This window comes from Oncorhynchus mykiss, chromosome 10 (genome assembly GCF_013265735.2).
Source record: "Oncorhynchus mykiss isolate Arlee chromosome 10, USDA_OmykA_1.1, whole genome shotgun sequence".
Lineage (NCBI taxonomy): Eukaryota > Metazoa > Chordata > Actinopteri > Salmoniformes > Salmonidae > Oncorhynchus > Oncorhynchus mykiss.
In genome coordinates, this window is record NC_048574.1 from 63,990,331 (window position 1) to 64,016,088 (window position 25,758).

Below are 25,758 nucleotides of genomic sequence, written 5' to 3' on the forward strand. Positions count from 1 at the left end.
CATTCTTTAGCTAAAACATTATAGTTATCATGTCTAGTGTCTTGGGGTAAGATGGTAATTAATCATATACCCCTCAATAACCTTTTGTTAACTTGTCATTTGAAACAGGCTTGTGTAAATACCTGTTTTTAGAGAGCTGTTCAAACAACTGAATAGTAAGCTTACTTAGATGTAATAAAGTCATTATTTTCTATTATATTCTTTCTAAACAAGTCTGGTCTGACTTTGAAAGATAGTGGTCATGAATAGGAGATTAGATTTGTAATAAGCAGTACCGTATTTCAAAGAACAGGGCGCATACCTTTTTCAATTAACCACACCCTTTGCACTATGACCCCAACCCATAATATCCTTTCACTTCAGTGTAAACGGAAGTGAACAGTGACCAAGAACATTTTCCACGAAAGCGTTTTTGTTACTTACACGTTTATTAACACCATGGACCTTAAAATATGACTAATTGAACTGCACAGCATTACATTAGTTACCTCAGGGAGTGTTTAATTCGCGTTGGAGGCAGGAGTTGGTTGATGGCTAGTAAGCGTTACTTACTAAATTGAATAGCTAACAATGGCTAACTGTATGGTTTTTCACACTCAAATAGCATCCATCATGGAGGTGCTAGCAAATGCAGCCGTGGCAGAGATCTGTAAACTCGTAGACGACGACTATGCAGTGTTTCGTTTGGAAATAACTCAAAGCCAGAAAGAAAACAGGGGATTGCGAAGGAAACTACAGCTACTGGAAATGAAGGTGGCACGGGAGCGCGTCCTCGCCAGTCCCAGTGGTGTCAAGATCCTTGACCGATGCAGAGGAATGGCAAGAGGTACATTTTGCAGGCTGAGCAGTGTTAATGTTAGATTTGGTCTAGTCATTTTGACGAACATAATTTGGTCTTGTAAAATATAACTAAGTCACATTTTTGTCGTTTGAATGATTTAGTCTAGTTATTGTCAACTAAATGCCCTTTCATTAGTCACATCACATTTGTATTACCTCATTAACATATAGTTACGATAGTAAACAAATCACTGACTTCCATGTACACATACATAGCCTTGTCCTACCAACATTTTTCTGCACAACATCCTATTTTCTTCCCAACAGCAGAAATGACAAACATACAGTGTACAAAACATTAGAAACACCTTCAAAATGTTTGCCCTTAAAACAGCCTCAATTTGTTGGTGCATGGACTCAAGGTGCCAAGCTTTCCCCTGGGATGTTGGCCCATGTTGACTCCAATGCCTCCCACAGTTGTCAAGTTGGCTGGATGTCCTTTGGGTGGTGGACCATTCTTGATACACACAGGAAACTGTTGCGCATTGCCTTATTTATTTTACAGCATATTGGGTGACAGTCATTCATATTCCTTTCACCCAGCTCAATGTAACTTTGATAGGTTTCGGTTACTACATGATTCTCAAATTTGCCCTATACCCATCATGAGGTTGCTACAACCTAGCCTAAGAATGAAAGTTTTCAATGTAGGTCCACAGGTCGAGAGAAACATTTGAGTAATCAAGGTGACAGACCGTGACACATTCAATACCGCCTTGTACACTCTTGCCTGCATCTAGCTGATCTAGGGTGTAATCCAACAGTCGCAAACAAGAGTTTCTATTGTACAAATTCTGGTATTTTTATCCTTGTTCTGTTTTCTTCCATTTCAGAAAAGTTTACAGAATCGGTGGAATGAATACATCCCTGATCACACGCAAACACAGTTCACTTTCATAGCAGCCACATAAACAGCATAATTTCTTCTCGCATCTATGCGCGTCGGTTGTGGGCTTTAGTGCACAACACATCAGCTGTCTGACCCAGGCTGTGTGACCAGGCGACAAAACATTTCCAAGCCAAACGTTCATATCATAATCGCTACACAGCCTACATCATTGTCAACTTAGCTACTAGATCTATCACGTTAGTAAACCCACTACAATCATGCAGTACAGTTAGCAAGCAGTTTAGCAGTTACACAGGTGGTCCCCGGCGGCATTAAATTAAAACCAAAAGCTTACCTTGACTTGGGAAAGTTAGTGTTGGCTAGCCATAGCCAGCTAGTTAACATGGCATCCCACTCTGTTTAAGATTGGGTGTTTTGAGTAGGCTAAACTAGCTAGCTGCATTCGCTAGCTAAGTGAAATTGAGAAGAAAAAAAAGAAATCTCTTAATTGCTTCTCCATTTTTGAAGAAATGAATTTGTTCAAAACTGTCCAACTATTGTCTTTCTCTCTGAGTCAACTAATGCACTTATGCACTGCAGTGCTAGCAAGCTGTAGCTTATGCTTTCAGTACTAGATTCATTCTCTGATCCTTTGATTGGGTGGACATGTCAGTTAATGCTGCAAGAGCTCTGATAGGTTGGAGGACTGCCTCCAGAAATTGTCATAATTATTGTGAAAGTCTATGGAAAGGGCTAGAACCAAGAGCTTCCTAGCTTTGTATTGAAGTCAATGTACCAAGAGGAGGACAGAAACTAGCTGTTCACCGGCTACTTAGTGGTGCTACCCTGTAGAGTTATGTTGAGGCTACTGTAGACCTTCATTGCAAAAGTGTTTTATAATCAATTATTTGGTAAGATGTGAATATATTTAGAATAGTTTTATCTTAAAAGGATAACTTTTTTCAGGTTTAACAAAACAAACAAAAAATTAAAATGAAATTCACTGAGGAGGAAGGTCCTCCCCTTCCTCATGACGAGCCTCCACCGATCAGATGAAAATTTGACTGGTTGAGTTTATACCACAATAAAATGTAATACATTTTAAAATTGAAATAGCAAATCTATACAACTAGGTCCACAGAGATCCTGTTGAATTAATAGGGTTTCTATATTTAATTCTATGATTAAGCTCGTGAATAAATTTAAATCTACTTTCACCCCTGATTGTGTAAGAATTATCTGGCCATGTAAATTCCTAATTCAGGCTACGTAGATAATACACATTACATACAAAACAAAAAGACACAAGTGCAGCGCGAGAGAGTAGTGTTTCGCCCAGTGATGTAGTAGAGTCACTAAACTTGGAGTCCCCTGTGCTTAAGTCATGTGTCCCTATGGCTGAAGTTGGACCAGGACTTGGGCACTGGCACTTTAAGTGCTCAAGTCTGAGTCACTGGGTCCACATTAACTCAAAAGTTATTTACCCAGTCAGATATAGTGTAGTGGCAAGAGGGATTTAGCAACTAGTCTCTTGTAATCAGCCATCCGCACCCCATTCCAGCCATCACTTACCTACTTCTCTCCGTCCGCTCTTCATGCTTATCTATTCCTCCATCATTTAAAAAAGTATAATTTAGCTGTGATGCAGTCCCTGATCAGTTAGTTATCTGTTACATTTGATACATTGGAGCAGCTCGTAGAGTGAGCAAAGTTGATACAATGTATATCATTTCATCCTTGGTATAACCAGTGCATTCTGGGTAGGCTTTGCAAGTTCGTTGTCACGCAGCAGTGCCAAGAGAAGAAAAACAGCTTTGCAACAGGCATGTGTGCAGATTTACAGCAATTAAAACTGCTCATCTCTAAGCTCAAATGGTAAAAAATATTTTAAAAATATGACCCGCGATTTCGTTCACATTTGATGTAATTTCACAAACCATGTCGTGGGCTGTGTTAAACTAATCCTGGGCCGATAATTACTGGTTTGTTCAGTCATGTTACCTAGCTAGCTAACAACCTGGTAACTTGACAGCAGGTCTAGGCAAATTTGATTGGCACTGGAAGAAGGGAAAAGGGTCTGCTACTCATGAGATCTGCTTCAAAGGTAGGATTCATATGGGCCTAATGCAAGCCTAAAATATATATTTTTTAAATCGATTATCTTTCTGGTGCTCGGTACGTTGTTTTGTGCCTAACATTTTTAAAGTTGGGAGCAGTATGTGTTTGTGGGGGAGCGACAGAGTGTGAGTGTGTTACAACTGAAGAGTAAAGGTTTTATGCAGTGTTTTCCCCTTACTGCCACAACGACATGCAGATCATTATGCATGTGTATTCCTGAAGTGGGAATATCAGTGACAGGTTTTTTGTGTAGCACGTGCATAGCGTTTAGAAAAACGGGAACACGCGTTGGAGGGGACGGAGCGATCTGGACGCTAGGCCACTGAATTTTTCTGCCGTGGTATTGCAATACTTGGCCTGGTATCGTTTGTAAAATGTTGGTATCGCGACAACACTACAGCTTATGAGGTCAGTGACCTGGAAACCTCTCCCTCAACGTCAGCAAGACAAAGGACCTGATCGTGGACTACAGGAAACCGAGGCCCAGATGCCCCAGTCCTTATTGACGGGGCTGTAGTTGGAGTATCAAGTAACTCTGTGTCCACATCACTAAGGAATTATCATGGTCCACAAACACCAACCCAGTTGTGAAGAAGGTACGAAAACGCCTCTTCTCCCTCAGGAGACTGAAAAGATTTGACATGGGCCCTCAGATCGTACAGCTGCACAATTGAGAGCATCTTGACTGGCTGCATCACCGTTTTGATATGGCAACTGCTCGGCATCAGACCCAGAAAGGAAGAAGCCCAACTCTGAGGAACATCTGTCCCCCTCCAGCAGGTGGCGTTTGATCATTTTCGCCCACCAAGCAATGAGTTTTGGTAGGGAGGTCAATGATTGTTGAATTTTGTGTTAAGGCTTATTTGTGTTATGGCTTAAATGTTATGGCTTATTTGCTACGTGAGCATTATTTGATCGAATAAGAGCTTCGTAATGCTTAAGTTGTTACGAGTGTAAGTACGACATGACATACAGGCAACTTTGAGACAATTCCGATGTAAAATGTTTTTTCTCGAGTTGGCTATTATTGTCATGAGGCTAGTAGAGTAGCTTTTTTTTTGTAGTTTTTATTAACAACAAATCAATACATAAAGCACATGAGGGAACACAAACATACATAGATTATAAACAATGGACAATCGAGCTAGGGGGTACAATATCACATTACAATTACACAAGGACCTTAAGGGACATACATATACTTACAATTCTAACAGCTTTTTTGTTAGTAGAGCATTTAATCATCTTAAAATAAAGTTACATTTATTTTTGTAGGGTAAAGAAAATGTGGCTTTCTGTTTGTAAATTTACACTTGTGTATATGAAATTTGGCCAAAAGAATAATGAAATTAATTGCATAAAAAATGTTTCAGCTCATTTCTATTGTATGTTAAGAATCCTAACAGTACATCTCTCCACAATAGTGTAAAATCTTCATAAATGTGTAATAATTATAAACCTACTAATGTCTTGCCACAGTTTTCTTACATGCATACAATGCCAAAAAAATATGCAACACTGTTTCTGGGTGGTCATTACAAAAGGAGCAATTTGAGTTGACGTTTTCCTTCAATTTCTTCATATAGTGGTTGGCAGGATAATATTTATGAATAATTTTAAAGGAAACTCCCTTAATTTTGTTAACAAGTAGGTATGTGTGTGGCAACACACAAACTTTTTTTCAACAGATATTATCAATAAATCCATTCCAATAAGGCATGACATAAGGTATAGATAGATACAACATCCTGCTGAAACAAGGTTTGTATCGCTCTGTTGTTGAATGGACCAAAAGAGAAACAAATCTTTCCTACTGATGAGTCAACAGGGTCAATAGAAGGTAGGCTCTGAGGGTCAGGTCTTGACACGTTCCTGAATAACTGAGGGAATGGCATCTAAAACAATTGCAAAATCTTTAGGTGTTACAGGGACCTTGTAAAGTGATTGGCAGTTGGCTCACCAATAGGATATTATTTTGGAAACAATATTCTAAAAACAAAGAAGAATTTTTAAACAATCTATCCCGATTATTCCATATAATATCTGTGTGGAGAAAAATTGTGCTTATAAATTAAGGACCATGATAAGAGAACCTGCCTATGAAAAGCAGAAAGTTTCACTGGAACTTTGTCAACTTTGTTGTTTTGCAATTATAATATTAAGGCCACCAAACGTAGAGAAAACATGATGAGGAATAAAATTCCAGATAGAAGTGGATCTTCTGAGGAATTGTTTTATCCAATTGATCTTAAAAGTATTATTTAAAGTAGTAAAGTCCAGAAATTCAGTCCACCATTCTCATAAGTGTTCATTACAACAGTTTTCCTAATGTAATGGGTACGGTTTCTCCAAAGAAAGTTGAAAAGCATCTGGTCTATCTCCTTGCCTATTTTACTGTCAAGATAGAGCGCCATATGTTAGTCTTGTTAGCTTCTCCCTCCATTGAATACTGGCGGTTGACGTCCACAACCCTAATCGAATATTCAAAAAAGGATTACAATAATGAGACGTATCCACCAATCCAAAGAAAGGATAGTCGGGAGCTAGACAGCCCTCCATGCCGCTTTGTGGACAACAACTCCCATTGTTCGGGCGGAGAGACGTGTAATCTTGTCAGAATATCCATAATCTTTGTCTTTCTTCCGTGATCCGGAAACCGATAAGTGGTCGAGGAGCGTGTCAATCACTGACGTATAATAAGAACTGGAGACTGCATTTAAAATGTCTGACCGTAGTTTAAGGTAATCAACTCATGTTCGCATACGCCGATTCATGGACCATCTATATCCGGGTTGCATCCTGGTTTATGCAGACTAACGTCAGATGCGCCCAAGAACTCAGTGGGCACAGGTAGCAGCGCGAGCAGCGACGATGTCATCCCAAAACATGGCAGACATTGGTTGGATATAAAATGTTTATCTTTGGCTGTGAGTGATTTTATTATATTTTTATATAATTCAATGGATGTTTTGTGCCCAAAGGTGAGGACTAAAGTGTCTTAGAGAAGTGCAATTAGACAATTCCTATGTGGCTGCCTATGGACATTGCCTTAATCTGCCACACCCCCTTTGAATCAGCTGTTGTACTTTCAGAGGAGAAAAGCATGCACACATTAAGATTGATATGCTACGTATCCTTTTATCTATTAAATGTCTCGCGCAGCTAACGCAATTTGTTTTTATCACATTACACATTTACTTTGGGATTTGCCTGATGGCAATTGTGGAGAAGCAGCTTCTCATTTCATACAAGCACACTTTCGTCCACGTTCAATCTCTTCGTCGGCTCTCCTCGATTACCTTTGGCCTGTTTCAAAAGGAGGCGAGAGGACTCGGGAACAAATCGAATTTAGAAAGGCCGTTGTCTCCGTCCAGTAGCCAAACGAGATTGTGTGAAGATGACGTACGGTGTAATAAAATACGTCACGATTTTGCGAGGACATTTCATCCCCTCGACACGTGTTCAAATGTGTTAACCAGAATTGGGTCTTGGTCAGTTTTTGGATAGTAAGAAATAATTCCCCTGATTACTTATCTTGTGCAAAGACACTATCATATTCTAACCAGATTCTTGATTTACTGCATTTCCTATTATTTACTCAACTAAAACAGTGTGACACATGGAAAATAATACATCAATCAATAAATAGTATATCAATAAGTTATGAGAAGTGTTACCTTACATCCTTGACAATTCTAGACAGTGTCAATAAATATATTGTTGAGCATTGACAGTAGCTAACCTAACCACCTGTTTTCCCCCAATCACTCTCTCAGGTGAAGGACATCTCACTGGAGGCCATAGGAGCTTTGTAAAGCCAGCAGGACACAATACATGGAGAGATGACCAACCAATCACTGTTGATGAGGGGAGTGACACCTCAACCCAGCACGTAATTGTGATAGAGGTTAGAGCGCATTCCCTTTGACATTGTTATCCAATTCAACTCATGTACCGGTAATAAACTCCTCTCTTCATGTGTCAGTCTGAAGATGCAGAGGCTGCAGGTCCTGGAGAATCGTCTCTGGTCAAGCAGGAGGGGTCTGAAGGAGAAGAGGACCCATGTCACAGCAGAGACATCCAGACTGGAGCAGCATCTGGAGTGCCCCCTGTAGCCACGGAGGACCCCACATCCCCTACCCAGTCCAGGATCCGACACAGCATCACGGAGGTCAGTGGAATGCCGAACTCCGCCCTCAAGTCAGAGACTGACACCAAGACATTAACTGAATCACACAGGCTACTACACACAGGAACTGACCACAGATCAGACCCAGAGAGACTGGGGCTGGGGCCACTTGGTTGTCCTCCTGCTCCCGGTTCCAAAAACTTACCGGTATTTCACCAGAGCCAGAAGACGGTTCATTCCAGTGAAGATGGTGATGCGTTAGAAACTGGCGTTGATGATCCGTCTTGTTCTTACTCTACAGAGATGGACCCTGGCAACATATCCTTGGGATTAGAGACACAGACTAATCTGTCTAGAGGGGACTGGAACCGGTACAGTAGTAGTGTGTACTCTGAAGGGTGCCTAGATAAGAAAGGGGAGGTTATAGTCATTGATGAAGTGACTGTGAAAATGGAGGGTGACATTCCTCTCACATGGAATGCAGATATTCACCTAGTTGACAGACACTCACAAGGCAGAGACTTCTTAGATTACAGGGAAAGCTTAGAGACAATTCCAAATAAAGTGACCCACTCCCCTTTACACACGCTCAGGGATCGGGACCCAGTGTCCACATCGATGGGGCCTTCCGATTCACACAGTCTTTTCGATCCGGTATTGAACTCAAACGACAGTGCTAGAGCCCAGGCTCAGGGAGGGGGAGCAACATTAGACAGTAGTAAAGAGAAACGGTTCCTTTGCATGTTCTGTAACAAAGGCTTCAGCTGTCCTCAAAAGGTAGAGATTCACCAGAGATTCCACACAGGGGTGAAACCCTTCAGCTGTAACCAGTGTCACATGTGCTTTGCCCAGGCTGGTGACCTGAAGAGGCACCAGAGGGTCCACACAGGGGAGAAACCCTACAGCTGCCCCCAGTGTGAGAAGAGGTTCTCCCGCCTGGACAAGCTGAAGATGCACCTGAAAGTCCACACAGGAGAGAAGCCGTTTGCCTGTACGCACTGCAGGAAGAGGTTCTCAGAGAGGAGCTACCTCCGGATACACCAGCAGAAAAACCATTCCATTCTATAGCTTCTGAGGTTTAGATCAAACCCTGCATTAAAGAGAAATAATAATTTGTATTGTCAGCAGAAAAGATCCACAGATGAATTTGGAATAACGAGAGTAACAGGTTTCGGTGTTGAATATTCCTGGGTAAAGTACTGCATCCAGACATTTTGTGATATATAAGCCTAAAAAGTCTGTTACATATCGTGTTTGTACTGTATACGCGATATGATGTTCACAAATGCCTACTTCATTACTTCAATTAAACTACTTAATTTTTTCCCCCAAGACACTTTTAATGAGAAAATGAATTACGTTTTTCAAGTCTATGCAGATTTTTAGTTGAGACGTGTATGTGTGGTTTTCATATGGTGTATTTAACACTTGTTTATTTTTAATAAACACAAAATGGGACTTTTCATTCCAAGACTTTCATTGAAACTGTCTTTAATATACATCACGTCTGATCTCACCCTATTCTGCATACACCCAACAGCACTTTATAACCATTATACACTTACTAAATATACCTACACATAGTACATATACCTACACATACCCACACACTAACAAACACCTACTGTACATGTCAAAATAGTTTAGTCAGGTGTGTCTGACTGTTGACAATTTTTACCCACATTTATCTCCTTTCAGTAGGATAGGAGCGAGAGGAAAAATGACTACCTCTGTCTTTTACACAAGAATCACTCTGAGCCCTCAGCTGGCCACTTACGCAATGTAGTCGTTTACGCTCATTCTTCAACATAAAGGTGTGAAACTACGTCACAATGCTGTAGACACCTTAGGGAATACGTAGAAAAAGGAATCTGGTTGATATCCCTTTCAGTGGCTAATAGGGGTGCATAGGAACACAACGGTTTCAAAACATGAGTCACTTCCTGATTGGATTTTTCTTAGGCTTTCGCCTGCAATATCAGTTCTGTTATACTCAGACAATATTTTGACAGTTTTGGAAATGTTAGAGTGATTTCTATCCAAAGCTGTCAATTATATGCATATTCTAGCATCTGGTCCTGAGAAATAGGCGGTTTACTTTGGGAACGTTGTTTTTCCAAAAATAAAAATTCTGCCCCCTAGTTTCAAGAGGTTAACAACAATGAAGTCCTTCTATAACTACAGTATAGGACTTAAATGTATTGTGGATGGGTAAACACCACGTTTAAAGTGTGTTTATTGGTGTACATACCTGAAGGAGTGTATATCTGTGTAATTTGTACCACCTCTCTCTTCCAGTCAGGAGGAGGGTCCAGAGGTGCTGCTGGTGAAGGAGGAGGGGTGTAAGGAGGGTCTGGGGAACCCTGAGGAGACCATGGTCATGTAGGACAACCAGACTACATCTCCTGAACCCACAGAGGAACCAGCTGAGCAGCACAGGACCATACACAGTCTCACTGAGGATTTTCCATTTCAAGCCCAAATATGTCATACTTTGACAAAAATGAGGACCTATTGACGAAAATCGTTGTACAACATCATGGTAAGCTCTGGCCGTCGTATTTCAGCAAAAAAAAATTGCATTTCTGCTTTTGTGGATCTGTAAGTGTGGGACCATGCCTTTGAATTATCAAACCATTAAAGAATTTCAAATAATGAAATCAATGTATAGTATGAAATCAACTAACATAGCAATCCCTATATCAGATTTCTTGATCCAACATCCTCTCACTCTGTGTCTCTTACAGTGGAGGATGGGAAGCCTGATCGGCTGTTAGTCAAAAAATACATTATCTAAGATTGATATTTGGTATTCATCAGTCATAAAAGTGTAAGTAATCGCTCTAGCACTACCCACCAGCACCACCTGAAGGGGCACCAGAGAGTCCACTCATGGGAAGAACCCTACAGCTGCCCCCAGTGTGAGGAGAGGATCTCTCGCCAGGACCAGCTGAAGATGCACCTGAATTTCCACATGGGAGAGAGGAGCTACCTCAGGATACACCAGCAGAAAATGCACAAAAACCATGTAATGTAGTACTAGTTAGTTCTGTTGGTTTTGGATGTAGTAGGGAACTGGATGAGGTGAACTGAGGAAAGAATGAGTATGATGAGGCAGAGTAGATTATATGGGGATAGTTGGTGTGATGGTGTCTGTAAAAATGCTTCCCTGATGAAGTGGCAACTTTGTCCTGTTTGATGCTGGTGATTTATAATGAGGAAATGATAGTGCCTTAATTCATGTTTACTTGACAGGAAGTTAAGATAAAGAACATAAAGATGTGTGTAATGTTGTATTTTTTACAATAAAATCTAATGGCTGCATATTGTTAGGTACTTGAATCACAGTCATAGAGATGGCCTTGACTGTGGTTAACATTTTACCAGGTAAGTTGACTGAGAACACATTCTCATTTACAGCAATGACCTGGGGGATGAATGAGCCAATTGTAAGCTGGGGATGATTAGGTGACAATGATGGTATGAGGGACAGCTTGGGAATTTAGCCAGGACACCAGGGTTAACACCCCTACTCTTTTCATTTACTTAGCTTCAACAATGCCTTATTGACTTCTCTTCTCTATTGTTACAGTTGGCATGTACTGTGGTATTCTAGTAGGAGACTGTATACAAGTCTAGTAGTCAGAGTAAATATTTCTGATGAAATGTGTGATCTAATTGTATATGAAAGTAATCAGGCCAATTATTTTACTACATTTAACTTTGACTATAGTTAACTGCTTAAAACTGCAAAGATACCTTTAAAACAGGTAAAGCAAGTCCCACATTTTTACTTAATGTAAAATTACCATCTAGCTATTATTATTCTTTAGCACTCTTACTCCTCTTACACCATTTAAGATAGAAACGCCATTCAAACTTTAAAACAAGTGTTTGATATATTTTCTACTTTTTAAACTATTAAGCTTGTTGTCCATCTACTTTCATGGGATTTACACGTCATTCTGAAGGGCCATTCAACTTTTGACACAAATCAGCAACTTTGAACACTTTCCCAACAAGTTAGACAATAACTTAGAGCGAATGAAAGAGATCCAGAGAGGATGCGTTTTAAAAAGGTTGGAATTCTTGTGTTTATTGCCATGGTGATCAACTGCACTGCACTGACGGAGCGGAAATCCCTGAAATCAAAGATAGATGTGGTAGTTGCAGCAGCAGAGAAATATTAGGGTGTGAGAGATTTTAGAGCAGAACATCTACAGGGAGTTTTGAGAGAAGGGGTTCCATACTCCCAGGACTGAAGTAGGATCTCTTGGGGCCAAAGTAGTGGGATGGGATGGTAGGTTTTGGGGGATAGTGTATAGGTGCAGGGTTAGATGGTGGTGCAATTTAAATGTTTCCCTTTTTCTCTTTTTTTGGGAACAAAATGTACAATTCACACTCCGACCTGTGAGTAGCAGCAATACACATTCCTGAATTAGATGTGCAAATGCTGTATGTAGAGGACAAACAGATGAACTCTACCACTGGGTAGGGGAGAGGCCAAATATAGGCTCAGAGCTGTTTTGATAGATGTGTGGCAGAAGAGGTGGGATTCTGAGCCCAAGGGCCAGGATTTATATGCCCTCTAAAGAAAGGTCGGTGGACCAAGATTCAAAGGTCAGATTAGGAAGTTAGATGTGGTGTTTGGTAAGCATATGAATGCTTTGCGTCTGGAGTGCATGGTTGATGTAATGGTGGAGCATGTGTTGTATTGTTGCAGGTATGTTGAAGAGAGGGAGAGATTTAAGTCTAGGGTCTTTAAGGTTGGGGGATGGGAAAGGGTCTGTTGGAAGTTAGTAGGGCTCTTTTTTATTTTCTTAGTAGTATGAGGATTTAGGTTTATGGGTTTCTTTTCATTTCTACCAAAGTAGAGCTTTGGGAATCGTGATTGACCACGCACTCCAGCACAATAGGTGGCGGCATGCACCTTTAAACGTTTGTTTAAGACCGCCAATCTACTGAAGAAGTAAACGGAATCAAGAACGACCAGCGGCCAATAACAATTTCAACGTTTTTGTTATTTATACGGTTATAGGCGTTATTAACCCTGGAACTCAAAATATGACGGGCCTTGTTTGATAGATGTTATCTAGGTAACGCTAGCTAGCTGTTAACAATGGCTAACTGTGTGGTTTTTCACACTCAAATAGCCTCCGTTATGGAGGTGCTAGCGAATGCAGCCGTGGCAGAGATCTGTAAACTCGTAGACGACGACTATGCAGTGTTACAATTGGAAATAACTCAAAGCCAGAAAGAAAACAGGGCATTGCGGAGGAAACTACAGCTAATGGAACTGAAGGTGGCACGGGAGCGCGCAGAAAGGACAATCCGAGAGCGCGTCGTCGCCAGTCGTCCCAGTAGTGTCAAGATCCTCGACCAATACAGAGAGATGGCAAGAGGTACATTTTGCAGAAGGACGAGGCTTCTGGGCCTGTCGCCCCGTTCCCCTCTGCGCATGTGTAACTTTAGATGCGTTATTAACCACATAGTTAATTATCCAGAATTGGGTCTTTGACAGTTTTGGGATATTGTGCCATAATTCCTCTGATTACTTAGCAATCTTGCACAAAGACACTATCATATTCTAACCAGATTTGTATTTTTTACGGCATTTCTTATTATTTACTCAATGAAAATAAGATGATGCATGGAACATAACTTATTGACATACTATTTATAGATTGATTATGTTAAGTGTTTGTTACCTTAAATCCGTGCCAATTCTAGACAGCGTATGTGTCTGAATACCCATACTACATACTTAAACTGCATACTGTGTACCCATTGTCGCATACTATTTAGCAAGTATCATCAGTAAAGAAATATGCAGTATGCAACGCAGTAGCTGCTCCTGACTGGCTGAGTAGGTGGGGCAGGGCTGAGTGTGGGTGGATTTTTACAAATTCAACAGATATTACGTTAACCAACCTGATAATGGCTCATTTCCAATTTGATTAATTTCTCTAAACTCTAAATAGAATAGGAATAGAGCTTTAGGCCTACTCAGGCTGGTTATAGGAAACTTGCCACATTAGACCTACACTGTAGCCCAGAGGTCAGCCTGGTCTCATAGACTAGACGTAACATTGTAAATGTAAATCCGGGAGACCAAATTAGTATGACATGTTAGGCATGGTTACACCTTTAACTACTTTTTAGGTACTTTGCAACTACATAGCATGTTAGCTAACCCTTCTCCTAAACTTAACCCTGACCCCCTAGCCTAGCTAACTTTAGCCAGCTAACCCTCTAGCTAAAATGTGTAACATATTTTGCAAATTTGTAACATATTGTAAGTTATGCAAATTCGTAACATATCACACAAAATGGGTGATGGACATCCACAAAATAATACATACCATACAAAATGTAACATATCATACTAAATAGAGTGTACGGATTTATGTACAGAATCATACGAAATGCTCTGAGACAAGGTTCCAGGGGGTAGGCAACCCTGGAGTGCTACAGGCACTTCATGGTTTGGATTTAACTGACCTGGAAGATTTATGTACAGAATAAGTTTTGGAGAAGGGTTAGCTAACATGCTATGTAGTTGCAAAGTACATAAAAAAGTAGTTAAAGGTGACAATTAGCTAAAGCTGTCCATCATGAGATTCAGACTCGCAACCTTTGGGTTGCTAGATGTTTGCACTATCCGGCTAACGTTGTTGCCTTAAGTAACCATCTGCCTTATGTAACCATGCCTAACATATCATACTAATTTGGTCTCCCGGATTTACATTTACTATGTTACTTCTAGTCTATGAGATCAGGCTGACCTCTGGGCTACAGTGTAGGTCTAATGTGAGGTCTAATATAACCAGCCTGAATAGGCCTAAAGTTCTATTCCTATTCTATTTAGAGTTTAGATAAATTATGTGTTGAATTTAGGAAATCGCTGAACTGATAAATTAGCTCAGTTGGTCAGGTGTGTGTGGTGCCTAGTTGGAACAAAATCCTGTGGTACCTGGAGCACTCCAGGAACAGGGTTGCTTACCATAGCCCATATATCCTATTTTTTTATACATTTATTTTCTGAACGTGCCAGCGTTATTGATGTCATGTTAATCAGGCCTTTTGATTTTAACATATGGATTGTTTTAGTCAGTTAATAAGAACAAATTCTTATTTTCAATGACAGCCTAGGAACAGTGGGTTCCGGGGCAGAACGACAGATTTTTACCTCAGCTCGGGGATTTGATCTTGCAACCTTTCGGTTACAAGTCCAAAGCTCTAACCACTAGGCTACCTGCCGCCCATTTAAAAAGTACTGAAGACAAAAACAGAATATGGTTCCCATTTCAACATATTTATTAGTGAAACCAGAATGCTGTAACATATATTTTGTGTGGAAATGTATATATAAAAAAAGGAAATATCACATTTACATAAGTATTTAGACCCTTTATTCAGTACTTTGTTGAAGCACCTTTGGTAGTTTGCCGAAATTTCAAAAAATCTGTTTTCGCTTTGTCATTATGGGTATTGTGTGTAGAATGAGGGGAACAAAAATTATTTTGCCATTTTAGAATAAGGCTGTAACGTAACAAAATGTGGAAAAAGTTGAGGAGTCTGAATACTTTCCGAATGCACTGTATATAAATTAAATCAAAATAGCCTAGTACACACACCAAAACTTTTCAAATGTTCAAATAAAAAGGCGGACAGTCGGATGCATCGCAAATTCAGAACCCCTGGACATCAACATCAAACTAAAGCACTGATCATTGGGAACGAGATCAGAATCACTGGTAAGGCTTCATCCATACGTTAAATAATTAAATAGGTAAAGCCTAGCCTGCAAAACTAAAACAATCCTTATGTTAAAATCAAAAGGCCTGATTAACATGACATCAATAACGCAGCCACATCCCGAGTCCCCAGTGCCGACACGTTCAGAAATCAAAAGATGAAGTATTTAGTTTAAAAGCTCTGACGATGGCCAAGAGAACAATAAACACGTTTCAATGATGTAGTGCCTACAATTCAATACTCAATTCTTTTAAGGAGAACAAAATCTACATCTTCCCAATTAAGTAGCTTAGTTTTGTTGTTTGACTACTCAATGAGAAGTAGGGCCCATCACTCGCAGCCCACCTCTTCCAATGCATTGTGGAAAAGTGTGCATCTAATTCTACTAGATAAAGAGCTTAGATGAGTATAACATCCTGGCATTTAAACTATCAAAACTTTCAAAAATTCACATAATATAGAACATTCTATTTTATCACATACTGGGAATGTGTAATGCGCGATTGCATTGTTTCACGCTATTCGGTGATTTCAGTAGCGCATCCCCTTATCTAATTGATCGGCTGTTGTCAAAGGCGGAATTAGTATTTAAGGTACACTAGATTTTTAAAATGTCGCATACTATTACACTTTGTTTTCGCATACTCAAACAGCATACTATTTAGGACGCAAGTATGGGCATTCGGACACAGTCAAAACTGTCAATAGTGTACTATATAGTGTTGAGCATTGACAGTAGTTAACCTAACCACCTCTTTAACCCCCAATCACTCTCTCCGGTGAAGGACATCTCACTGGAGGCCACAGGAGTTTTGTGAAGCCAGTGAGAGACAATACATGGAGACATGACCAACCAATCACTGTTGATGAGGGGAGTGGAACCTCAACCCAGCACATTATGGTGATAGAGGTTAGTGTCATAGTGTACCATAAAAAAATTACAGTACATTAAATGTGGCTAGATTATTTCGGGGCTCCCGAGTGGCGCAGTGGCCTAAGGCACTGCATCTCAGTGCTAGAGGTGTCACTACAGACCCTGGTTTGATTCCAGGCTGTATCACAACTGGCTGTGATTGGGAGTCCCATAGAGACTGGCCCAGCGGCGTTAGGGTTTGGCCGGGGTAGGCTGTCATAGTAAATAAGAATTTGATCTTAACTGACTTGCCTAGTTAAATAACAGGTCAATTAAAAATACAAATTAAAAAAATCAGAAAGGCTCCACTCAGCTATTCACTTGCTAACATGTGTAACGGATGTGAAACGGCTTTTGTGGAGCGATGGGTAACGATGCTTCGTGGGTGACTGTAGTTGATGTGTGCAGAGGGTCCCTGGTTCGCGCCCGGGTATGGGCGAGGGGACGGTATAAAGTTATATTGTTACATTGATGCTGTTGACCCGGATCACTGGTTGCTGCGGAAAAGGAGGAGGTCGAAAGGGGGGTGAGTGTAACGGATGTGAAACGGCTAGCTAGTTAGCGGTGGTGCGCGCTAAATAGCGTTTCAATCGGTGACCTCACTTGCTCTGAGACCTTGAAGTAGTGGTTCCCCTTGCTCTGCAAGGGCCGTGGCTTTTGTGGAGCGATGGGTAATAATGCTTCGTGGGTGACTGTAGTTGATGTGTGCAGAGGGTCCCTGGTTCGCGCCCGGGTATGGGCGAGGGGACGGTCTAAAGTTATACTGTTACACATGTACATCCTAATTTATAGAGAGACTTCCCTTTGACATTGTTATCCAATTCAACTCATGTACTGATAATAACCTCCGTTCTTCTTGAGTCAGTCTGCAGATACAGAGGCTGCAGGTCCTGGAGGAACGTCTCTGGTAAAGCAGGAGAGGACTGAAGGAGACCCACAACAAATCAGAAAAATCCAGACTGGAGTAGCGGCTGGAGTGGCGCCCCCTGTGGCCACAAAGGACCTCACCTCCTCGCCCCAGCCCAGGGCAAAACGCAACATCACAGAGAACAGTGGAACAATGAACGAGGTCCTCAAGTCAGAGACAGACACAGAGACTTTAATTGTAACACAAAGGCTTTTACATACAGGATCTGTCCTCAGGTCAGACCCAGAGGGGCTGGGGCCACTGGGCTGTCCTCCTGCTCCCGGCTCAGAGTATTTACTTTACGGTAACCTGAGCCCAAGGACAGTTCATTCCCAACGGGACTCATGTGACGCATTAGAGACTGGCAATGATCCGTCTTGTTCCTACACTACAGAGATCGAGCCTGGCAATATATCCTTGGGTTTAGAGACACAGAATGATCTGTCTAGAGGGAACTTGAACCAGTACAGTAGTAGTGTATACACTGAAGGGTGCCTAGATAAGAAAGGGGGGGTTATAGTCGTAGATGAAGAGACTGTGAAAGTGGAGGGCGATGCTCCTCCCACATGGAATGTAGATGGTCATCTAGGAGACAGACACTCACAGGGCAGAGATTTGTTAGATTACAGGGGAAGCTTAGGGACAAATCTAAATGTCGCCATCCACTCCCCTTTACACGCGTTCAGGGATCGCGACCCAGTGTCCACGACGATGGGGCCTTCCGATTCACACAGCAGCATCCTTTTCGATCAGGTATTGAACTCAAAGGGCCAAAAGGCCAAGGCTCAGGCAGTGGGAGCAACATCAGACAATAGTAATGAGAAACAGTTCCTCTGCGTATTTTGTAACAAAGGCTTCAGCTGCCTCCAGAAGTTGGAGATCCACAAGAGGGTCCACACAGGGATTAAACCCTTCAGCTGTACCCAGTGTCACATGCGCTTTGCACACTCGTCCAGCCTTAAGAGGCACCAGAGGGTCCACACAGGGGAGAAACCCTACAGCTGTACCCAGTGTCACATGCGCTTCGCCCAGGCTAGCAACCTGAAGATACACCTGAAGGTCCACATGAGAGAGGCCGATCGCCTGTATGGACTGCGGGAAGAGGTTCTCCGATAGGTGCTACCTCGTGATACACCAGCAGAAAAACCATTCCACTCTATAACATAGAAAGTAACCTTTGGGGGGGATCACGTGACCCTTGAACGAGATGGCGACATGAACTAAGAGCTCTGCACAAGTAGTTTCCAATTCCTAATCTTACCACCACTCCAAGTTCAAACTCCTTTAGCTTTAGTTAAAACAAGTCATGGCGGCTACAAAAGGCGACACTACAGGTGACATTTTTACCCGGACTCGAGCATTAGCGAAGGAAAAAGCCTCCAAGAAGAAGCTAGCTTCAGAAAAAGCTAGCGCCATTAGCCAGGAGCAAGAGGACCCGGTCCCCCCGAGGCCCAACGAATGTCAACCTCGCACTCTGTCGAAGACATCCTTTCTGAGTTGAGATCCAAACGTACAGAACTCAACACTAAATTAGATGCCATTAATTCTCAGCTCAGTGCGATAGTGACAATCCTGGAAAACGCTTTGCCTGACATCAACAACGAGATGTCCAGGCGCCCCGCGTTTATGGTTAAGGCAGAGGGGTGAATCCTATCCATGGAAAACTTATTGACAGATGCCATGGAAACAATAGCATATGCTAAAAAGAAAATAGAGCATCTGGAAGAGAAAACAGAGGACCTGGAAAACCGGGGGCGAAGGAATAATTGTGTTCTATTAAATCTGGGCGAAAAAGAAGAGGTAAACATGCCACTGATCCGCTACCTGCAAGACAAACTTCCCGAGTGGCTCCACCTGTCCACCGACAGGCCCATAGAACTCGAGAGAGCTCACCGAGCACTGAGGCCCCCACCAGCAGCCAGACAACCACCGCGCCCAATCACCATACGTTTCCTGAGATTCACCGACAAGGAACGAGTCCTACAGGCGGCGAAAAACAACACCATCACAGTGGGAAACGCCAAACTCACTTTACACCAGGACCTGTCAGCTGGAATACGCCGAAAGCGCCGAGAGTTTGACGAGGTGAAGAAACACTCCATTGACCGAGGCATCTTCAGGGGATTCAAATACCCAAACAGGATTCTTCACCAAGGAGCCTTGCGACACTTCAAAACTCCCGAAGAGGCAAAACGTTTTTTGAAAGACAATCCTGGTCAATGAGAAACGGACCATTGACTAAATGCGATTAATGCTATTACTAAAGGAGGTAAGACAACATATAGCCGATAGCCAAAGACCCACCCGCCCCGCTATATGTCAACATAGCCGTCCAATCTATATTTATTTTCCTTTAGCTGAGAGGGATAGGCTCTATAGCCTAACCTAGGCCTACTAATGTTTCAGCCTACTTTTATTTCCATGTTTTTTTGTTGCCATTATAACTTGTTGTTCCCTATGTCCCTTGGGGGAGGTATATGTAGGCTGGGCTATTGATTTTATTTTCTCCCTCTTTTAGTGTGGTCTGGACGGGGCTACGTTGTCATTTACTCAATGCGGGGCGGAGAGGATGAGGCATTTCTTTGTTGTGGAGAGGGAGACGTTGTGCGTTACTAACTGTTCCCGGTTCTTGTTTTTATTTTTTATTTTTTTTATTTTATGCACACCATTTATTTTCCTTTTATGTGAACGCAGCTGTAACTATTATCCACTTTTACCCAGCGATGACTTGCACTAATGTTCGATTACGGTTCGATGACGATGACTAGTACCTTAAATCTATTGACATGGAACTGCCATGGTCTAGGGCATGCAATACAATGGAAAAAGATACTATGTGCTCTAAAAAAGGAAAAAGCAGACATCGCGCTATTACAAGAGACACACCTCTGTGATGCTGAACATGCCAAACTCCGCAGAGCTTGGGTGGGACAGGTGCATTTCTCATCTTTCAAATCAAACAGTAGAGGCACAGCCATACTTATCCATAAAAATGTTCCATTCATAATTGACAAAAATATATCTGATCCGGGTGGGAGATTTATTTTGATAACTGGGTCACTGTATGGTCAACCAATTACTATCTTAAACATATAAGCCCCTAACACAGATACTTCTGCTTTCATGTCAAAAATGATAACCCTGTTCAATGAGCATTGTGTTTCCTTTGGCGTGGGGGCCAGAGATTATAATTGTACCCTTAACCCAACCCTAGACAAATCATCTTAAGTCCCCACCACAAATCCTAGATCTGCAAAGATGTTGAACTCTCTTACTAAAGAGATGGGACTGATAGATATCTGGAGAGAGACTAATAGCTCATCTATGGACTATACATACTACTCTAATGTCCATAACACCTATTCCCGTATAGATTACATTTTTATCCCAAAGAGTTTCATAAATTCATCCACATGTACAATCGGACCCATAGCACTTTCAGATCACGCCTTTGTCCACCTCCGCTTTGACCTCTGCAAAAACATCCCGAGGTCAAAGAGCTGGAAATTCAACACCTCCATGCTATCAAACGAAGCGTTCCATACATTGGTAACTACATGGATAGACAACTACACACAAGACAACAAAGATTCTCCTGTTTCTCCGGCCACAATGTGGGATGCTGCTAAAGCCACACTAAGAGGTAATCTAATTGCCAATGCTTCCTCTAAGAAAAAAGCAATGGAAGCACACAGGCTAGATCTTGAGAGGGAGCTGGACTGCTGTGAAAAAATACATAAACAATCCCCAGACAGCACCTCCTGGAGTCAACTTAAAGCAGCCAAAGCCAAACTGAATTTGGACTACACTCGGGAGATAAAAAAAAAGTTTTCTTTACTAAACAGAAATACCATGAGTATAGCAGTAGGCCCAGTAGATTGCTTGCTTACCAATTAAAAAAAGAGCAGTCAGAGCGTACAATCATGGCTATCCGAACAGCAGAGGACGAGGTCACATATGACCCAAAAAAGATCAATTGAACTTTTCATGATTTTTACTGCAAATTATATACCTCTGAGAGAAAACACACGGAGGCAGAACTCCACTCTTTCCTAGAGGGAATCTCGCTACCTAAACTATCAGAGACCGACCAAGAAGATCTCAACTCCCCCTTCACTCCTGAGGAGATCCTGGAGGCAATTACCTCCATGCCACCTAATAAGTCCCCAGGCCCAGATGGATTCCCCAGAGAATTCTACAAAGCTTTTTGGCCCCAGCTCAGCCCTATCTTCATGCCAATGCTGGAGGATTTTTGCAAAAACTGAGTTCTCCCAGACTCAATGCGCACAGCTCGCATTACAGTGTGAGCTCAAAAAGGACAAGGACCCTCTATCCTGCTCGTCCTTGTTGGATTTCAACTACAAAATAATTACCAAATTGCTTGCCAAAAGACTAAACACTCTTCTTCCCAAAATAATAAAAGTGGACCAAACTGGATTTATTAGAGACCGGTACTCTTCTGATAACATTCGCTGTCTTTTTGATATTATTCATCAAGTAAACGCACAGAAGACCCCTGTCCTGCTGGCTTCACTGGATGCTGAGAAGGCGTTTGACAGGATGGAGTGGAGCTTTCTGTTCTCAGTCTTAGAAAAGCTTAGAGCCTCTGGCAGAGCTGATAAGGAGCAATCCAAGTATTATGGGTGTTTCTGCAGGTGGCCTGCAGCACAAGATTTCGCTTTACGTGGATGATGTCTTGCTCTACATATCCAACCCTGAGAAATCCCTCCCATTTTAGACACAATTGCTCAGTATGGCAAGTTTTCAGGTTATAAGATCAATTTGAACAAATCCACTGTCTGCCCTCTCAATATTACACTCACCAGCTCTATGAAGACACTATGTCCTTTCCAATGGAAGACACAGGGGTTTCAATACCTCGGGATCTTCATAACAACAGATCTGAATAGCCTTTTCAAGGAAAATTATCTTCCACTCCTGGATCGAATCAAGAACGATCTCCAAACCTGGATCTCCCTCCCAATTAGCTTAGTAGGAAGAATTAATGTCATCCGTATGAACATCCTCCCTAGACTGAACTATTTATTTCAGATGCTCCCATGCTATCTCCCAGTTTCCTTTATCAAAACAACCAATCACCAAATTTATATGGGGAAATAAAAAACCTAGGATCAAGTTCTCCACTCTATCGAAACCTGAATCTAAGGGTGGTCTTGCCCTTCCTTCCCTCCCTTCAATTGTACTACTGGTCTGCCCAAATCCGCAACATGCTAACATGGATCACAAACAGACAAGAGTCAACGTGGATTCAGATAGAAGCCCAATCATGTGGTTCGTTGCCCTTAAGCTCAATCATATTCATTAATAACTTTAGTGAAGTGGGCAACATAGCCAAAACCTTTGATTTACAGCACCCTACTAGCGTGGAGGGACTGTAAGAAATACCTGGGCATTTCCTCCCAAATATGTTCTCACTCGCCTATAGTAGGCAACCCAGACTTGCCAAAAGCCCTGAGGGATGCCAACTTTAATCTTTGGCATACTCTTGGAATCAGGACCTTTTCAGACCTATTTCATCAGAAAACCACTACACTGAAATCCTTTCAAGAGCTCTGCAGTGAATTCAATGTGCCAAGATCCCATTTAAAAAAATATATATCTTCAAATTAGACATGTCATTTCCTCATTTACTTCCAAGAGGAGGTTTAGAACTCAGCTGAATGAAGTTGAAACCCTTCTTGTCACAGCACAATCCATTAAAGGCTAAATATCTTATATCTATAGACTCCTTTCTGAGAAAGGAGGCTCCTCCTTTACTCCTTTGAAAATAATCTGGGAAAAGGACCTTGGTCTGACTATCAGTGATGAGTTATGGGCAGAGGTTTGCAACAGGGTATACTGCACCTCTACTAATGTCAAAATGAAATAATCTAATTACAAATTTAAAAAAAAAAAATATTACACTCCTTTGAGACTCCATAGAATGAAAACAGATATGTCTCCTAACTGTAAACCATGTACCTCTGAAAGTGGAACCTATATGCATGTATTTTGGAGCTGTAGAGAGATTGCCAGATTCTGGCAATCTATACATACTGCTGCACAGAAAATACTAGATGTACAGTTTGATATGACCCCGTGTATCTATCTTCTTAATGCCCAGCAGGACTTTGTTCTTGACCCTGACAGACAAAATTTGCTTATGACTATTACATACTTTGCTAAGAAATGTATTCTCCTATTGTGGGCCTCTAATACCTCTCCTACATTTAAAATGTGGATTGACCAGATTGTTGACTTTCTCCCTCTTTAAAAGCTCACTTATGACCTCCACAAGAGACAGCCCAAGTTTGATAGACTCTGGTCTCCACTATTCAACTATATTTCAAACTGGACAGAGTGAACGGGGTGACTAGGGAAATGAGCAGATACATGTTGTGTAAGGTGCTGTAAAATCTAAACGAATTATTGGCTCGTCGTCTCAGCGAAGGCTAGAAATAGCTAATAAGAACCTTGATAGTGCTGCTTCAAGTTTTATATACACTGCTCAAAAAAATAAAGGGAACACTAAAATAACACATCCTAGATCTGCATTAATGAAATATTCTTATTAAATACTAAATACTTTTCTTTACATAGTTGAATGTGCTGACAACAAAATCACACAAATTATCAATCCATGAAGGTCTGGATTTGGAGTCACACTCAAAATTAAAGTGGAAAACCACACTACAGGCTGATCCAACTTTGATGTAATGTCCTTAAAACAAGTCAAAATGAGGCTCAGTAGTGTGTGTGGCCTCCACATGCCTGTATGACCTCCCTAAAACGCCTGGGCATGCTCCTGATGAGGTGGCGGATGGTCTCCTGAGGGATTTCCTTCCAGACCTGGACTAAAGCATGGATGGATGGATGGAGCGAGACATGATGTCCCAGATGTGCTCAATTGGATTCAGGTCTGGGGAACGGGCCAGTCCATAGCATCAATGCCTTCCTCTTGCAGGAACTGCTGACACACTCTAGCATTGTCTTGCATTAGGAGGAACCCAGGGCCAACCGCACCAGCACATGGTCTCACAAGGGGTCTGAGGATCTCATCTCAGTACCTAATGGCAGTCAGGCTACCTCTGGCGAGCACATGGAGGGCTGTGCGGCCCCCCCACACCATGACTGACCCACCGCCAAACCGGTCATGCTGGAGGATGTTGCAGGCAGCAGAACGTTCTCCACGGCATCTCCAGACTGTCACGTCTGTCACATGTGCTCAGTGTGAACCTGCTTTCATCTGTGAAGAGCACAGGGCGCCAGTGGCGAATTTGCCAATCTTGGTGTTCTCTGGCAAATGCCAAACGTCCTGCACGGTGTTGGGCTATAAGCACAATCCCCAGCTGTGGACGTCGGGCACTCATACCACCCTCATGGAGTCTGTTTCTGACCATTTGAGCAGACACATGCACATTTGTGGCCTGCTGGAGGTCATTTTACAGGGCTCTGGTAGTGCTCCTCCTGCGCCTCCTTGCACAAAGGCAGAGGTAGCGGTCCTGCTGCTGGGTTGTTGCCCTCCTACGGCCTCCTCCACGTCTCCTGATGTACTGGCCTGTCTCCTGGTAGCGCCTCCATGCTCTGGACACTACGCTGACAGACACAGCAAACCGCATTGATGTGCCATCCTGGATGAGCTGCACTACCTGAGCCACTTGTGTGGGTTGTAGACTCCGTCTCATGCTACCACTAGAGTGAAATCACCGCCAGCATTCAAAAGTGACCCAAACATCAGCCAGGAAGCATAGGAACTGAGAAGTGGTCTGTGGTTATCACCTGCAGAACCACTCCTTTATTGGGGGTGTCTTGCTAATTGCCTATAATTTCCACCTATTCCATTTGCACAACAGCATGTGAAATTCATTGTCAATCAGTGTTGCTTCCTAAGTGGACAGTTTGATTTCACAGAAGTGTGATTGACTTGGAGTTACATTGTGTTGTTTAAGTGTCCCCTTTATTTGTTTTAGCAGTGTGTAATATATATATATATATATACCAAACAAAAACGTTTTATTTTTTATTTTATTTCAGTTATTATTATATTTTAATTTTATTTTTTAAGCCTGTCACATCTGTGAATGTGGAATGTGTTTTATTGGATGATTGAAAAACAAGAATAATAATAAAACTTTAAATTGAAAAACTAGAGTAACAGATTTCCGTGTTGAATATTCCTGGGTAGAATATTGCATCCAGACCGTGTAGATATATAAGCCTACAAAGTCTGTTTATACAGTTGAAGTCTATCCACCATTACTAAA

The 25,758-nt window shown here is 41.8% G+C and overlaps 3 protein-coding genes across 6 annotated transcripts in view; all 3 read left to right on the forward strand.

The window, feature by feature from the left end:
- Positions 1 to 25,758, forward strand: part of LOC110534615 — a 143,138-nt gene that overhangs the window by 12,374 nt on the left and 105,006 nt on the right. The gene's annotated exons all lie outside the window — the stretch shown is intronic.
- LOC110534646 (B-cell CLL/lymphoma 6 member B protein) lies at positions 56 to 11,240 on the forward strand. 4 transcript variants are annotated; one of them, XR_005034333.1, is made up of 5 exons: positions 59 to 826; positions 7,564 to 7,694; positions 7,773 to 7,958; positions 10,215 to 10,458; positions 10,664 to 11,240. XR_005034333.1 is itself a non-coding variant. In XM_036934510.1 (4 exons), exons 1-4 carry the CDS (start codon positions 571 to 573, stop codon positions 8,982 to 8,984), a joined length of 789 nt encoding a protein of 262 aa, XP_036790405.1. In that variant the 5' UTR covers positions 57 to 570; the 3' UTR covers positions 8,985 to 9,387. The 4 variants fall into 4 exon arrangements, 3 of the variants coding, with proteins under 3 accessions (XP_021475243.2, XP_036790405.1, XP_036790404.1); XM_036934510.1 differs by lacking the exons at positions 10,215 to 10,458; positions 10,664 to 11,240 and adding an exon at positions 8,769 to 9,387 and having other exon boundaries at positions 57 to 826; XM_021619568.2 differs by lacking the exons at positions 10,215 to 10,458; positions 10,664 to 11,240 and having other exon boundaries at positions 56 to 826; positions 7,773 to 9,387.
- LOC110534657 (zinc finger protein 19-like) lies at positions 12,851 to 19,280 on the forward strand. Its single transcript, XM_021619582.2, has 3 exons — positions 12,851 to 13,318; positions 16,460 to 16,584; positions 17,453 to 19,280. Exons 1-3 carry the CDS (start codon positions 13,036 to 13,038, stop codon positions 18,608 to 18,610), a joined length of 1,566 nt encoding a protein of 521 aa, XP_021475257.2. The 5' UTR covers positions 12,851 to 13,035; the 3' UTR covers positions 18,611 to 19,280.